We start from the raw sequence: 12,896 nt of genomic DNA, 5'->3' as shown, positions 1-12,896 counted from the left end.
GTCTGTCGGCGCGCGGCGGTGACGTGCAACGGCGGCAGCCAATGGGGAGCGGCGTCGGCCGGCACGCCCGCCTCCGCTCAGCCCCGCCCCCGCCCGGCGTCGGGCCGTCGGACGGGCGGGAAGGGGCGGCCGCTCGGGCAGGATGGCGGCGGCGGCGGCGGCGGCCGTGGGGTCCGGTGCAGGCGCGGGGGGCCCGGGCGCGGCGGGGGGTGGCGGCGGGGCGCGCGAGGGCGCGCGGGTGGCAGCGCTGTGCCTGCTGTGGTACGCGCTGAGCGCGGGCGGCAACGTGGTCAATAAGGTGATCCTGAGCGCCTTCCCGTTCCCCGTGACCGTGTCGCTGTGCCACATCCTGGCGCTGTGCGCCGGGCTCCCTCCGCTGCTGCGCGCCTGGCGTGTGCCCCCCGCGCCGCCCGTGTCGGGCCCCGGGCCCGGCCCGCATCCGTCGTCCGGCCCGCTGCTGCCGCCGCGCTTTTACCCGCGCTACGTGCTGCCGCTCGCCTTCGGCAAGTACTTCGCGTCCGTGTCGGCGCACGTCAGCATCTGGAAGGTGCCCGTGTCCTACGCGCACACCGGTGGGTGCCGCGTCCCGCAGGGGGGAGGGGAGGGGGGAGTGGTGGCCGGGTCTCCCCGCCTGGGGCTTCGGTGCGTGGTTAGGACTGCGCTAGCCAGCGGGGCATCTCAGCGGCTGGCCCGCCGGGACAGGGAGGCCATCAAGGCTTTTGCAGGGGAGGGACCCGCACCGGACTCCAAAAGAAGAAAGGGGTTGAGCAGAGCTGTCGGTGGGGAGGAGGTCTGAGGCTGCCACGCCAAACCCTGCACCGCCCGCTGGGGCGAGCAGCCGCCGCAGCCCCTGAGTGGCTTCCCTCTCTTTGCAGTCAAGGCCACCATGCCCATCTGGGTGGTCCTGCTGTCCCGGATCATCATGAAGGAGAAGCAGAGCACCAAGGTAACCCCGGGCAGGGGCCCTGGGCGAGTGCCGTCCTGCTAGTGACGTGGTCAGCATCCTGGAACGCAGGCCACCCGCTTCCTGTCAAATAAGGAAGTCAGCCCTGATGTGCTGGGTGGTGTCCCCCGTCGTCAGCAGGGTGGCTTCAGGGGTTCCAGGCCCTCTGGGGTCCAGCCATCCCCCTGTTTTGATTCCCTCCCTGGGGTTGCTGGTAGATGACAGCTTGGTGCCACCTTCAGCGGGACCAGGAAATGGAAGGGAACTCTGACAGGTTTCAGTTCTGTGCCAGATGCTAGGCACAGGCGTCTCATGTGGCCACATGCAGCAGTCTTAGAAATGAGAACAGCAGAGTTGGGATCACCCTGGAGGGAAGGGCAAGTGGCAGGGAAGGTGCCGAGCCAGGGTGCTTCCAGTCTTGGCTTTAGGGACTCCTGCTGTCCCAGCGGGGATCCATTTCCTCCTGGCCACGGCGCGGCTTCTCCAAGTGCCTGTTTGCGGCATCGTGTGTTTATGTAACTCAGAGCAGCCGTGCCCCGGATCGGCTTATGGAAACGGGGTCACCTCTGGCTCGCTCTTTTATCCCAGCCTGGCTGCATCCCAGCAAAACCTGCCGTGTGCTCTGCGGGCCCTCCCCGCAGTGACATTAGGTGTGGCCGGCCCTCTGGGGATCAGAGTTGCCCCGCAGGGTGTGCAGGTGTGATAGCACATCGTGTTTATCAGGTTTCCCTGTCACCCGGGACATTGTGCCTGGCTTGGGCAAGGAGCTGGAACCTGGGGATTGTCAGGTTCCGACTTGGGCAGTCCCACTAATGACACTAATGATGATGGCGTAACAGCTCCTCAGGGACTCACCCTGCAAAGCAGATAAGGCAGGTCACCGTCACTCCTCATCTCAGGGGAAGAAATGGGACTTCAGAGGGAACAGTCACATACCAGAGGGCCACAGAGGAGTATAGGGACTGGAATTCAGGTCTCTCAGACAGCAACCCTTGGTCTGCCCTTCTGGGGACATCACCACCCAGTCTGAAATCGCCATCTGGTCCTTTTTGGCTTTTGAGACGGGGTGTTGCTGGCGTGGGACACGATCCTCTCACCTCAGCCTCCTGAGCGCTGGGATCGCACGCGTGCCCCACCAGCTTCATCTCTGCCTGAAGAGTGTGTTCGGCGCTCAGGGATGAGCCAGGACAGCTGGACAGCGAGTAGATCCCAGTGGATCCTGGAAGTTGGGGACCACTAAGCAGCAGCATTCCGCCTCTGTCGGCTGCTCACTGCCTCAGCCGGCACCCGGGCGAGCAGCAAGCAGCGCTGCCCGAGGGCTGGGCCTGGCTAACGGGCACCGGATGACTCAGTGGGCAGCGTGGGCGGACAGCGCTCAACCGGGAACGCAGTGCACACGCTTCCGGGCGGAGGTGGCTCGGCATGCTCTCCTTGTGCACGTGGGTGGCCCGAGGCCACCAGGGAAGAATGGCACAGAGGGGCAGCTGGGGCCATTTAGGGTCGGAGTTGGAAGCCCTGCCCACAGGACGTGAGCCCCGCCCAGGTGCCCCATCTGCCAGCGCCACCCCCAGCGCTTCCTGTCACAGCACGCAGCATTTTCCAAAATAGTTGCGGTCCCTTAGATGAGTGACCAGGGGCAGCTGAGGCTTTCCCCTGGCCCCAGCTGGCTTGTCACCTCTCTGCCTCCCGCAGGTGTACCTGTCCCTCATCCCCATCATCAGTGGCGTCCTACTGGCCACCGTCACCGAGCTGTCGTTCGACATGTGGGGTCTCGTCAGCGCCCTCGCGGCCACGCTCTGCTTCTCACTGCAGAACATCTTCTCCAAGAAGGTGACCCGGCAGGGCCGGGGGCCGGGGGCAAGCTCCAGGGAGCGGGGTGGGCATGGCTTTGGGAAAATGGCCGAGTGGCGGGTTCTTTGGGGTGCAGTGGAAGAATCCGTGCTCCCCTTCTTCATGCTGATCTTCTGGCATTTCGTCTGTCACTCGTGCTTTCTGTTAGGAACTCAGCGCGGATACGCCGTGCCAAGTCAGTTTCAGGGCGGGGCGCCGAGGGGCCACTGAGGGTGAAGGTCCCACAACCCTGCCATTTGCCCACAGGCCTCCACTGTGTGGCCCCTAAAGAGTGCTGCTCCCGTGTTTTTCAGTGTTTGCGTGCGGGGCAGAAGCCAGCGCCCTGCCTCCGAGCTCCGTCCCCAGCCTCTGGGAAGACGGGCACTGTTAACCTGGTGCTTCCTGCGGTTTTGTAATTGCCTCTGTGCATTTGCTGTCACAGAACAGCATCTTCCTGGATGGGTAAAAATTACTGCTCTTGACCTGGGGCTGGGGCTCAAAGGGTAGAGCGCCTGCCTGCCGGGCAAGTGCGAAGCCCTGAGTTCAAGTCCCAGTACAACCAAAATATAAATAAGTAAAAATTACTGCTCTTAGCCCGTGGTCACACTCGTCTCAGGCACCACGTTGACGTGGTCAGTCTCTGTGGAAATACAGGTTCTTCCCACGTTCCTGTCACTGCAGGGCTGGCCAGCATGCACCACGTGCCTCTGGCTCCTGGGGCTTTTCCCTGTGCTAGCTAGACCGATGGCTCTTGGGTTGGGGCCTGAGATGTCCGGCCTTTGCTCTGCCCGCTGCCGGTGGGGACTGAGCCCAGGGAGGAGCCGTGCTGCTTTCTTTCCTTGGTCCTTTACCCGTGGAACAGTGCTTGTTTGGGACATGGGCTGTATACTGTCACAAACGCACTAGCAGGTTTGAGGTCTGAGGCCGAGCATTAGCGTTACCACCCGTCATGGCATTTGGGGCCTGGGGACCGGCAGCGCCAGCCAGCCTTTAAAGGAGCTTTGTCTCCTCAGGTGTTGAGAGACTCTCGGATCCACCACCTGCGGCTGCTGAACATCCTGGGCTGTCACGCCGTCTTCTTCATGATCCCCACGTGGGTTCTGGTGGACCTCTCGGCCTTCCTGGTCAGCAGCGACTTGGTGAGTTGCCAACTCTGAGGACTCGCCCGTCTCTTGGTTAGCTCCTAGATGGGTGCTTTGGGGGGAAGCTGTGGCTGTTTCTTCTCTTTGGCACGTTCTCTGACATCTGTATTAGTCTGTTTTCCGTTACTGTAATGAGACACCTGAGGCAGGTTGACGTTATAAAGGGAAGAGGCTGACTTAGCTCACAGCTTTGGAGGCTGAAAGCCCAAACGTGGCACAGGCTCTAGCAAGGGACCTACTGACTGTGTCAGATCACTGTGGGTGACAACAGCAATAGCATGTGTGGGAGGAAGAAATCACAGCTCAAAACAGACACCAGAAGGGCTGGAGTCCTACAGTCCTGTGTTAGCCAGCTCTCAGTTACTGTGACAAAATACTTGAGACAATCAACTTACACAGAACAAAGGTTTGCTTTGGCTCATAGTTTTGGAGGTTTCAGTCCATGGTTGGTTGCCTGGCCCTGTCACTGAGCCTGTGGGACAGTTTTGAATGATGGGATCATGTGGCACAGGAGGCCTGTTCACCTCATGGCAACAGGGAAGCAAAGAGGAAGACAGGAAGGGAGGGGTCCTTGTCGCCCCTTCAAGGGCACGCCCCCAATGGCCTAACTTCCTCCCACTAGGCCCTGCCTCCTAAAGGTTCCACCACTTCCCAGGAGCACCACAGGCTGGGGCCTTTGGGAGCTACCTACCCAAACCACAGCAGATCTCTTCTGGGAGTGGCCTGCAGCTGACCCAAGGCTCTCCCACTGGGCCCCACCTCTTAAAGACCCCATGACCTTGATACCGCCACACTGAACCAAGCCTCAAATGTGCTCCTTTGGGGGACGACGTCCAAACCATCACCACGTGTGCCAGCCTGCCCTTTTAGCATGCAGCTGTGTGCTCTGGCCCCCATCGTGCACCTTAGGAAGTGAGCTCCATTTGCATCTCCCTCCCCAGCACAGGGCTGTCTCCCACCCTGGCCATCTGCTCAGGTCTCGGGGACTGTTTTTTAAGGATCTCCTATGTGGCCCAAAGCCCTGGGCTCTTCTGAGGAGCCGGGTGTGTGGGCGTGCGCCATCTTGCGTGCATCTGGGACATCCAGGCTGAGCATCCCCACTCAGAATGCTTCACAGCAGGGCACTGGGCTTTGGAGTGAGCGATCGCACCTCATCTGAAAACCCAAAATCCCAAACAGTCCAAATTCCAAAAGTGTGGAAGCAGTGAGGGCGGGAGCTAGCTCCCAGCGCACGCCTTTCTCTTTTCTGCCGTCACTAACCGCCTGCTGCTGGAATCTGGACGTTGAAGTTCCCCCAGAGGCTCCAGCATTGCGTGGGCTCCAGCATGGCGTGGGCTCCAGCGTGGCGTGGGCCCCAGCGTGGCGCTATTGGCTGGGGGCGGACTTTAGGAGGGGACTTGGGCTGGTGGAATGGCTCAAGGGAAGAGTGCCTGCCTAGCAAGCACAAGGCACTGAGTTCAAACCCCAGTGCCACCAAAACAGAGGGGGCCTATTGGGAGGATTTGACGTCATTGGGGGTGTTCTTCCTGTGTGGCTCTGCTTCCTGGCTTATGAGGTGGCCCTTTTCTGTGATGGGTTTTGTCGAGATAGGGTCTTTCAAACATTTGCCTGGGCTGGCTTCGTGCCACAATCCTCCTCATCTCTGCCTCCTGACTAGCCTAGATTACAGGCATGAGCCACTGGCACCTGGCAAGGATTGTGGTTTGAGGCCAGCCTGTGCAAAAAGAGTTAGTTTGACCCTATCTCAAAAAACAAGCCAGCATGTACCTATAATCCCAGCTTCAGAGGCACAGGATGTGGAGAATCAGTATCCAAGGCAACTAAGGCCAGAATGGGCTGGGGGCGTGGCTGAATGGTAGAGTGCTGCCTGGCAAGCACAAGGCTCTGAGTTCAAAACTCAGTACAACCAAAAAAAAAGAAACCTTTTTTTTTCTTAGTTAATTGCCCTCAGGTATTTTCTCACAGTGACAGAAAGTTGACTCCTACTGCCCCGAAATGGGAATGTAGCCATAGAAAATATCCATCGGAGTCTGGTAGTGAAACCCAGCTTTCTAAGCACAGGATTGAAAAGGGGGCCCTAGGAAACTGGCAAGGCCCTAGGAGATTTGGAGAAGTGCATCTTGGGAAAGTGACTTCTTAAGATTACTAATGCAGTTGTGAGACTTACACCGTGTGGCACCCGAAAGAACCTTATCCTCACAGCATCCCCAAGACTTTGAAAACACAGCCACGGATGGACCTCCACCCAGGGGCCACACTAACCACTGCGGAGTGAGCAGTCAGGACAGAGCCCAATGCCCTGAAGAGGCTCTGCAGCAAAACAACAGGGGAACCACAAACCCCAGGAGCTGCCAGCTCGTCGCCAGAGCCGGCCACACTCTTTCTAGGAGTCCCATGGCACACTGGGTGTCTGCATTCTCTGACCCCTCAGCTAGGAGGAAGATCCCAGGCCATGTGGGCAAAAGCAATGAACAGAGGCCTACACTAAGCCACAGAGGCGTTGGAGTGTCGCATGTTAAAGCAGTGCTTATGTCGTGCTTCAACAAGTCATTGGAACATTGATTCGACAGTCATACCGAAGACATTACAGTGGAGACCAAGTTCCCAACGGCGGGTGGAAGGACAGAACAGAGGCAAGATCGAACATAGATCAATGGAAGTTATCCAGTTTGAGCAGTAGAGAGAAAAAAGATTCAAAGACAATAAACAGGTCCTTAGGGATGCCAAATGGCCCTGTATTTGTGTCACCAGAGTCCCCAAAGAGGAAGAAGTGTGGCGCTGAAAAAATATTCATGAAGAAATCATGTCTGCTGTACACAGTGGTGCACACCTGTAATCCCAGCACTTGGGGGGCTAAGACAGGAGAGTTGCTTGTTTGAAGCCAGCCTAGGCTACACAGCGAGACCCTGTATAAAAAAGCCAAACAGCCGATACATGAATGCTCGTAGGAACTCTACTCACGGTCACTAAAAACTAGAAAGCACATTCAGACATTCACGCGTGGAATATTATCAGGCAGTTAAGAGGTGCTGACTCTTGTGTCACAACTTGGATGAATGGCGGGTACCGTGCTGCGTGGATGCTGCGTGAGCCCACTTACTGTACCGCAGCCATGCTGGAGAGCGCATCGGGTTGCTGGGTTCAAGGACGCAGCGTGAGGATGAAGGAGAGGCTTGGGCCGGTGTTTTGTCAGGACGGAGCTGCTCTGGTGGTTGTCTGACTCGATGTCCGTGTTAAAACGCATGCAATTCCACTGTGAGGAAGGAAAATGGAGCAGTCTGTTGTTCCGTGTCTATTTTTTTATAGTGCTGGGCTTTGAACTCAGGGACATGTGCTTGCTAGGCAGGCTGTCTACCCCTTGAGGCCCACCCCAGCCTTTTCCTTTCAGTTTGGTTTTCAGTTGGGCTGTCGTGCTAACTTTGCCTGGGCTGGCCTCCTACTGTGATCTTGCTATCTCCACCCTCCGAGTATCTGGGATCATAGGTGTGAGCCACCATGCCCAGCTACATGTCCTTTTTTGGGGGGTGGGACTGGGGCTTGAACTCAGGGCTTTGTGCTTGCAAGGCAGTCCATTTTGCTCTGGTTATTTTGGAGTTGGGGGTGGGCAGTGGCTCTCCAACTGTTTACCCAGGCTTGTCCTCAAACCATGATCCTCCCAATCTCATCCTCCCAAGTCGCTAGGATTACAGGCGTGAACCACTAGGGCTGGCTGTGGTTTACTTTTATTGAGAGCTGGGTGGGCAGACTTAGACCTGGAGGGTAGGTACTAAGGGTGTACTGACCACCCACCCTGGATAGATATCTGCAGATGTTCAGTGCCGGCCTCCCCACCCACTGGCCATCGGTGGCCTCCCAGGCTCTCACCTGTCTCCTGTCCTGGGATGAGCCCAGGTATTGGGGGCAGAGGGGAAGGTATCATGGTCTCTGCACTTCTGAAAGTCTTGGTCAGTGTGGCCTCATGCCATGGAGGGTCAGAATGGTTGACTGAAGTTTTGTTTTGTTTTTGCAGTGCTGGGGTTTGAACTTGGGGACTCACACTTGCTTGGCAGGTGCTCTACCATTTGAGCCACTTCACCAGGCCTGGACTGAAGTTTTTGTTTGGCCTCAGATGTTTTTGGAGTTTAGTTTGGATTTTGGCTTTTTGAGACTGGGTCTCACTACGTATCCAGGATGTCCTGGAACTCATGTGAACTAGGCCGGCTTCAAAATTGGGATCCTCCTGCCTCCACCCCTGGAGTGCTGGGATTACAGGCGTGCACCACTGTCCCCAGCTTGGCCTTGTTTGGGGTTTTTGCTGTGGGTAGGCAGTCAGCACACACTGAGCACAAGCTGCACTGCATCTCTGGCCCCGAGACTATCGTATGGCATTTTCGAAGCCACGATCCTGTTGCGTCCTCACAGTGACAGTGGTGTGTGCACACACCTGTGATCCAGCGACTGGAAAAGCAGGAGGAGGATCACAAGTTTGAGGCCAGCCCAGGCAAAGGCAGTGAGACCCTGTCTCAGAAACAGAATTTATTTAAGGGGGTTTGGGAGCTGGGGATGTGGCTCAAGTTGTAGAGTGCTTGCCTAGCATGAGGGTGGCCCAGGGTTCAAACTCCAGTACTGCAAGATAAAGAAATTGAGACCAGAGAGGTCAAGTGGTTCACCCAGAGGCCCACAGCCGTGGGGCAGACCATCGCTCCTATTAGGGGTTCTTTGCACACTCACGGCCGCTTTCCGGGACCTTCCTGCAGAATGCAGGGCTCCAACAAGCAGTCCCTTCTAGTTAACGTCAGAGCTCGTAGCCACTCCCGTCTAGGGACAAGGGCAGGCTTGGGTTCAAGTGTGGCTCTGTACCCTTCCAGCACCTGGCCTCACTTCTTCAGCTTAGGTGGGGTGACTGCTGTGCCGTGCAGAGCATCAGGAGGTCAGAGGTCACGCACAGCAAGCACCTCGCTCACGCGATGGCCTGGGTTGCCTGCCTGGAGCCCGGATGGACCTCCCCGCCAGATGGATGGGGAGGGGACACTGACGGCTGCGCTTGCTCCCTGTCACCACAGACGTACGTGTCCCAGTGGCCCTGGACGCTCCTGCTTCTGGCTGTCAGCGGCTTCTGCAACTTCGCCCAGAACGTCATCGCCTTCAGCATCCTCAACCTCATCAGCCCCCTGAGCTACTCTGTCGCCAATGCCACCAAGAGAATCATGGTCATCACGGTGTCCCTCATCATGCTGCGCAACCCGGTCACCAGCACCAACGTCCTGGGCATGATGACGGCCATCCTGGGCGTCTTCCTCTACAACAAGGTGGGAGGCGGCGGTGCCACGGGCCCTGGGGATGCCCGCCTGGGGCTCTCGGTCTCTGTAGCCTCCTGTCCAGTGTGGGGGAGGCCTTGCCTTCTAGTCGGGTCCACAAGCTGCGTGTAGGCCGCGCATGAGCTCCACACGGGTCAAGCCTTGCCTTGGCCCCAAAGGCCAATCTGCTTTGCAGCACTGGGGTTTGAACTCAGGGCCTTGTGCTTGCTAGGCAGGCGCTCTACCACTTGAGTCTCACCCCCAGTCCTGTTTTTGATTTATTTTTCAGATAGGGTCTTGCTAACCTTTTACTCAGAGCCTCAGACTGCAGTCATTCTACCTACACTTCCCTTGTAGCTGAGATTACATGTGTACCACCATGCCCAGCTTGTTTGGTTGAGATGGGGTCTCACCAACTTTTTGACTGGGCTGGGCTCGAACCATGATTCTCCTGATCTGCGCCTCCCAAGCAGCTCCGAGCAGGGTCCTCTCTAGGCTTAGGATTGTGAGCTCCCCGTTGCCCTCCAGGTTTGTCCTGGCAATTGAGCTGGACTTTTCATTGCTCTCTTTCCTGTACAGACCAAATATGATGCAAACCAGCAAACCCGGAGACACCTCCTCCCCGTCTCCACGGCTGACCTGGGCAGCAAGGAGCATCTGCGGAGCCCGCTGGAGAAGCCCCACAACGGCATCCTCTTCCCCCAGCATGGTGACTATCAGTATGGCCGCAGCAGCGTCCTGACGGATCACTTTCAGTACAGCCGCCAGAGCCAGCCGAACTCATACGCCCTGAACCGCTACGACGTGTAGAGGCCACAGGCGCTGCGCTGCTTCCCCACGCCCGGCACGATCACAGACACCCGGCCACCGGCGAGGAGGGGCGTGAGTGGCCATCGCAGGGCCGAGGATCCCGGCCCCCGTGGGCGGCAGGATGTGACTGCAGCACCTTGGATGCCACAGGCTCTGGGCAGAGGGACAGCTGAGGAGACCATGTCGCCTGCTCTCCTTCCTGAAGTCTGTCGTCACAGAGCCTGGATCCTGGGGAGCTCTGGGCCAGGCTTTACGTTTGTGTGTCAGAGTTCTTGTTTGGTTTTCTGGGTGACACGGAGGACCCTCTCAGGAGAAGTGGAATCACTGTGGCTACAGACCTGGGAGCTGGTAAGAGGTGACATCCGGGGACGTCAGGACGGGATGAGACTAGCTACTTGAATTCCACTGCTCAGACTTGCATAGGGCTGACACAGTGTCACACGGGCAAGGGGCCTGGGGACCCAGGACCGCTGCTAACTCCTGGCAGTCGTGGCCAGGTGGAAGTTCTGCAGTTAGCCTTGTCACCCAGAGCCTCTGCCCGTGGCATCCACCAGTGTCCGGTGGGAAGGGAAATTACTGTCTCTGTCCTCTGCGCTGCTCCCCCAGCCATAGCCACCGTGTCCCCTTTTGGGTGCGGGGTCTCGGGAGTCACGGTCGTGCCTGAGTGGTGTGGAAGGCTGTACGGGGGACGCACTGATTTGACAAGGGTCTTGTGTTTTTCTAGGGGACGTTTTGTAGTTGTGCGTGATTTTATGCCTTGGTCCTCATGGAGGGACACAGCAGGACTGGTTTATGGACTGGAAACCATTTTGTTTCTGTGTTTAAAAAAGGAAAAAGTTCTACTGGAGGCGGCTGCCTGCTGTATTTTGGCAATAAGCGGGGAGCGATGAAGTGTCGCGAAGCCTGTCCTCGGTGACCACAGTCGCCGAAGATGGAGCGGATGCCAGGCACCACAGTGTCCTGTGTAATCAACCAGGCCACAGTGCTTTGCATCCGTTTCTGTGCTGCGTTCACTTCGGGATCTGATCACGTCCTGGGTAACGGAGAAGGGACGAGCCTCAAGCTGGAATCTGGTTTGCACAATCAGACTCTTAGGCCAAGAGGAAGTTTGGGAACCCAGCACGCTGGCACACGCCTACAGTCCCAGCTGCTTGGGAGGCCGAGCCACGAGGATCGTTGAGCCCAGGAGTTCCAGGCCAGCGTGGGCCACACAGCAGGACCCTGTCTCTAAAAAGAAAAGACAAGTTTGCATCTTGGGAGAATCACAGTAGGAAACCTGCAGGACCCAGGGTGCTGAGGTCTGAGTGGCAGCTCACCCCTGGCACCATGAAGGACCGTGCCCTCTTGGAGGGACCACTGGCTTTGACTTGTGGGGTCTTTGGGGTACTTGCCCTCCTTCCTGTTCCCAGCTTCTGGCTGAACTGGGGACAGTGAATCAGATGGAGCAGCCATCTGCCCCTCGTCTCCTGGCGAGCACGACATTCCCCCGTTCGGAGAGGAAGTGACGCAGCTTGCGCTGACTCCTGGTGTGGCCGGGCGCTCTGTGCGTTTTGGTAATTGGGATTTTGTATTTTGGGAGGCTGAGTTTGTCAGCTTCTTTTCCTGCTTGTCTGAGAGCTGACGCACTCCAGCCTCGGGAGGGTCTGCTTGTCCGTCTCGTTTGCTTGCTTTATAAATACTTTGGCCCAGGTTTTGAGACGATTGTCGTGTGCAGGGATCCTGGCTGGCCTTCCCTGAAGGCATGGTGTCTGTCGAGTGACAAGAACCGGCAGAGCCACACTGAGAAGGTATTAATGGTAGTCGTGACGATGGTGACCCTGTCATTGAGCCCCAAGCAGCACTGGGCCTCTGCTTGGGTTTCATGAAGTTTCTGCTGTTGCTGAAATCTGTATATTGATGTGTTTTCCTTTTCCACACAAGACCTGCTGGTGAGGGGATGACCAGCTTGGGTTTCTACGGTTTCTAAATGAATAAATGGGATATTTAATTCTGTACATAAACTTACAGCAAGTATGTGCAGTGGAACGACTGTGACGATCACATCAGAACAAGACTCAGGGTCACGGTGGACATTGGCCACCCATGCCCCCAAGGCTCCCAGCCCCCGTTGGGTGTGACCGGCAGCACTTGGCCTTGCCCGCCTCCTTTGCTTTACGGACACGGAGGCCCTCAGGCCTCCAGGTTCACGAGTGTGACTTGGTGTGGGTTCTTAGACGGCTCTTTTTAGGTCACTCGTTACAGGGGGAATCAGACCCTCCCTGGAGACAAGTTCAGTGAGTTAGAGTTCGGACTCCCAGAATTTGCTGTGTATGTGGTCTACAGCAGGCGACATGTTGTTACCTGGGACATACAGACCCGAACACCTTAAGGTCTTGCAACCTTTAGGAGCTAGAACTAAGTTGTCATAGGACCTAAGAACCGTACCTTCGTGTTCCTGAGACTTCCGTGCTGTAGACCGTCCTGTAGAGTCACTGTGATGGCTGGCACTTACCAAAAATAAACGGTGTCTCCAGGGGACTGAGACTGCTCCCGGTTTGTCATCGGGGTCTCTTTATCAGTGGGCCTGTCTTCACCGTGCCCAGTAATGAGGCCCAACAGGGAGGAAGTCACAAAGCACCTCCGTTCCCACGCCTGGCCATCACACCCCGCCCCCATTTTTTTCTTTTCCTTCTGAGCTGAAAATTAGGCCTTGATCTGTGGAATCTGCGATCTGGGGGTCGTGTGATAAAACCAGAATTACAGCTAAGGCGAATGGCAAGTCTTTACTTAGCAGTGACAGAGATCCAGGTCCGCCGTGGCAGCTGCACTCAGGAAGCACTGGGTGGAGGGACAGCAGCTGGCACTGAGCACCATGACGGTGTGGTGGTGGGCGCCTCAGTCCTCTTAGGCTCCCCC

At 57.3% G+C, this 12,896-nt stretch overlaps 1 protein-coding gene across 1 annotated transcript; it reads left to right on the top strand.

The window, feature by feature from the left end:
* The first annotated feature begins 438 nt into the window (after positions 1-438).
* On the top strand, positions 439-12,691 carry Slc35e1 (solute carrier family 35 member E1). Its single transcript, XM_074053750.1, has 6 exons — positions 439-572; positions 876-946; positions 2,636-2,773; positions 3,787-3,912; positions 8,958-9,203; positions 9,771-12,691. Exons 2-6 carry the CDS (start codon positions 887-889, stop codon positions 9,999-10,001), a joined length of 801 nt encoding a protein of 266 aa, XP_073909851.1. The 5' UTR covers positions 439-572; positions 876-886; the 3' UTR covers positions 10,002-12,691.
* The last annotated feature ends 205 nt before the right edge of the window (positions 12,692-12,896 follow it).

This window comes from Castor canadensis, chromosome 14, assembly GCF_047511655.1.
Source record: "Castor canadensis chromosome 14, mCasCan1.hap1v2, whole genome shotgun sequence".
Lineage (NCBI taxonomy): Eukaryota > Metazoa > Chordata > Mammalia > Rodentia > Castoridae > Castor > Castor canadensis.
This window is presented reverse-complemented; position numbering and strand designations above follow the sequence as displayed.

What these genes read in the sequence shown, in the direction of transcription:
- Slc35e1 (XM_074053750.1), top strand. Translation starts at nt 887, where the DNA reads ATGCCCATCTGGGTGGTCCTGCTGTCCCGGATCATCATGAAGGAGAAG. An exon ending in TCCTGGTCAGCAGCGACTTG is followed by an intron (nt 3,913 to 8,957) that starts GTGAGTTGCCAA and finishes CTGTCACCACAG; the next exon opens with ACGTACGTGTCCCAGTGGCC. An exon ending in GCGTCTTCCTCTACAACAAG is followed by an intron (nt 9,204 to 9,770) that starts GTGGGAGGCGGC and finishes TTTCCTGTACAG; the next exon opens with ACCAAATATGATGCAAACCA.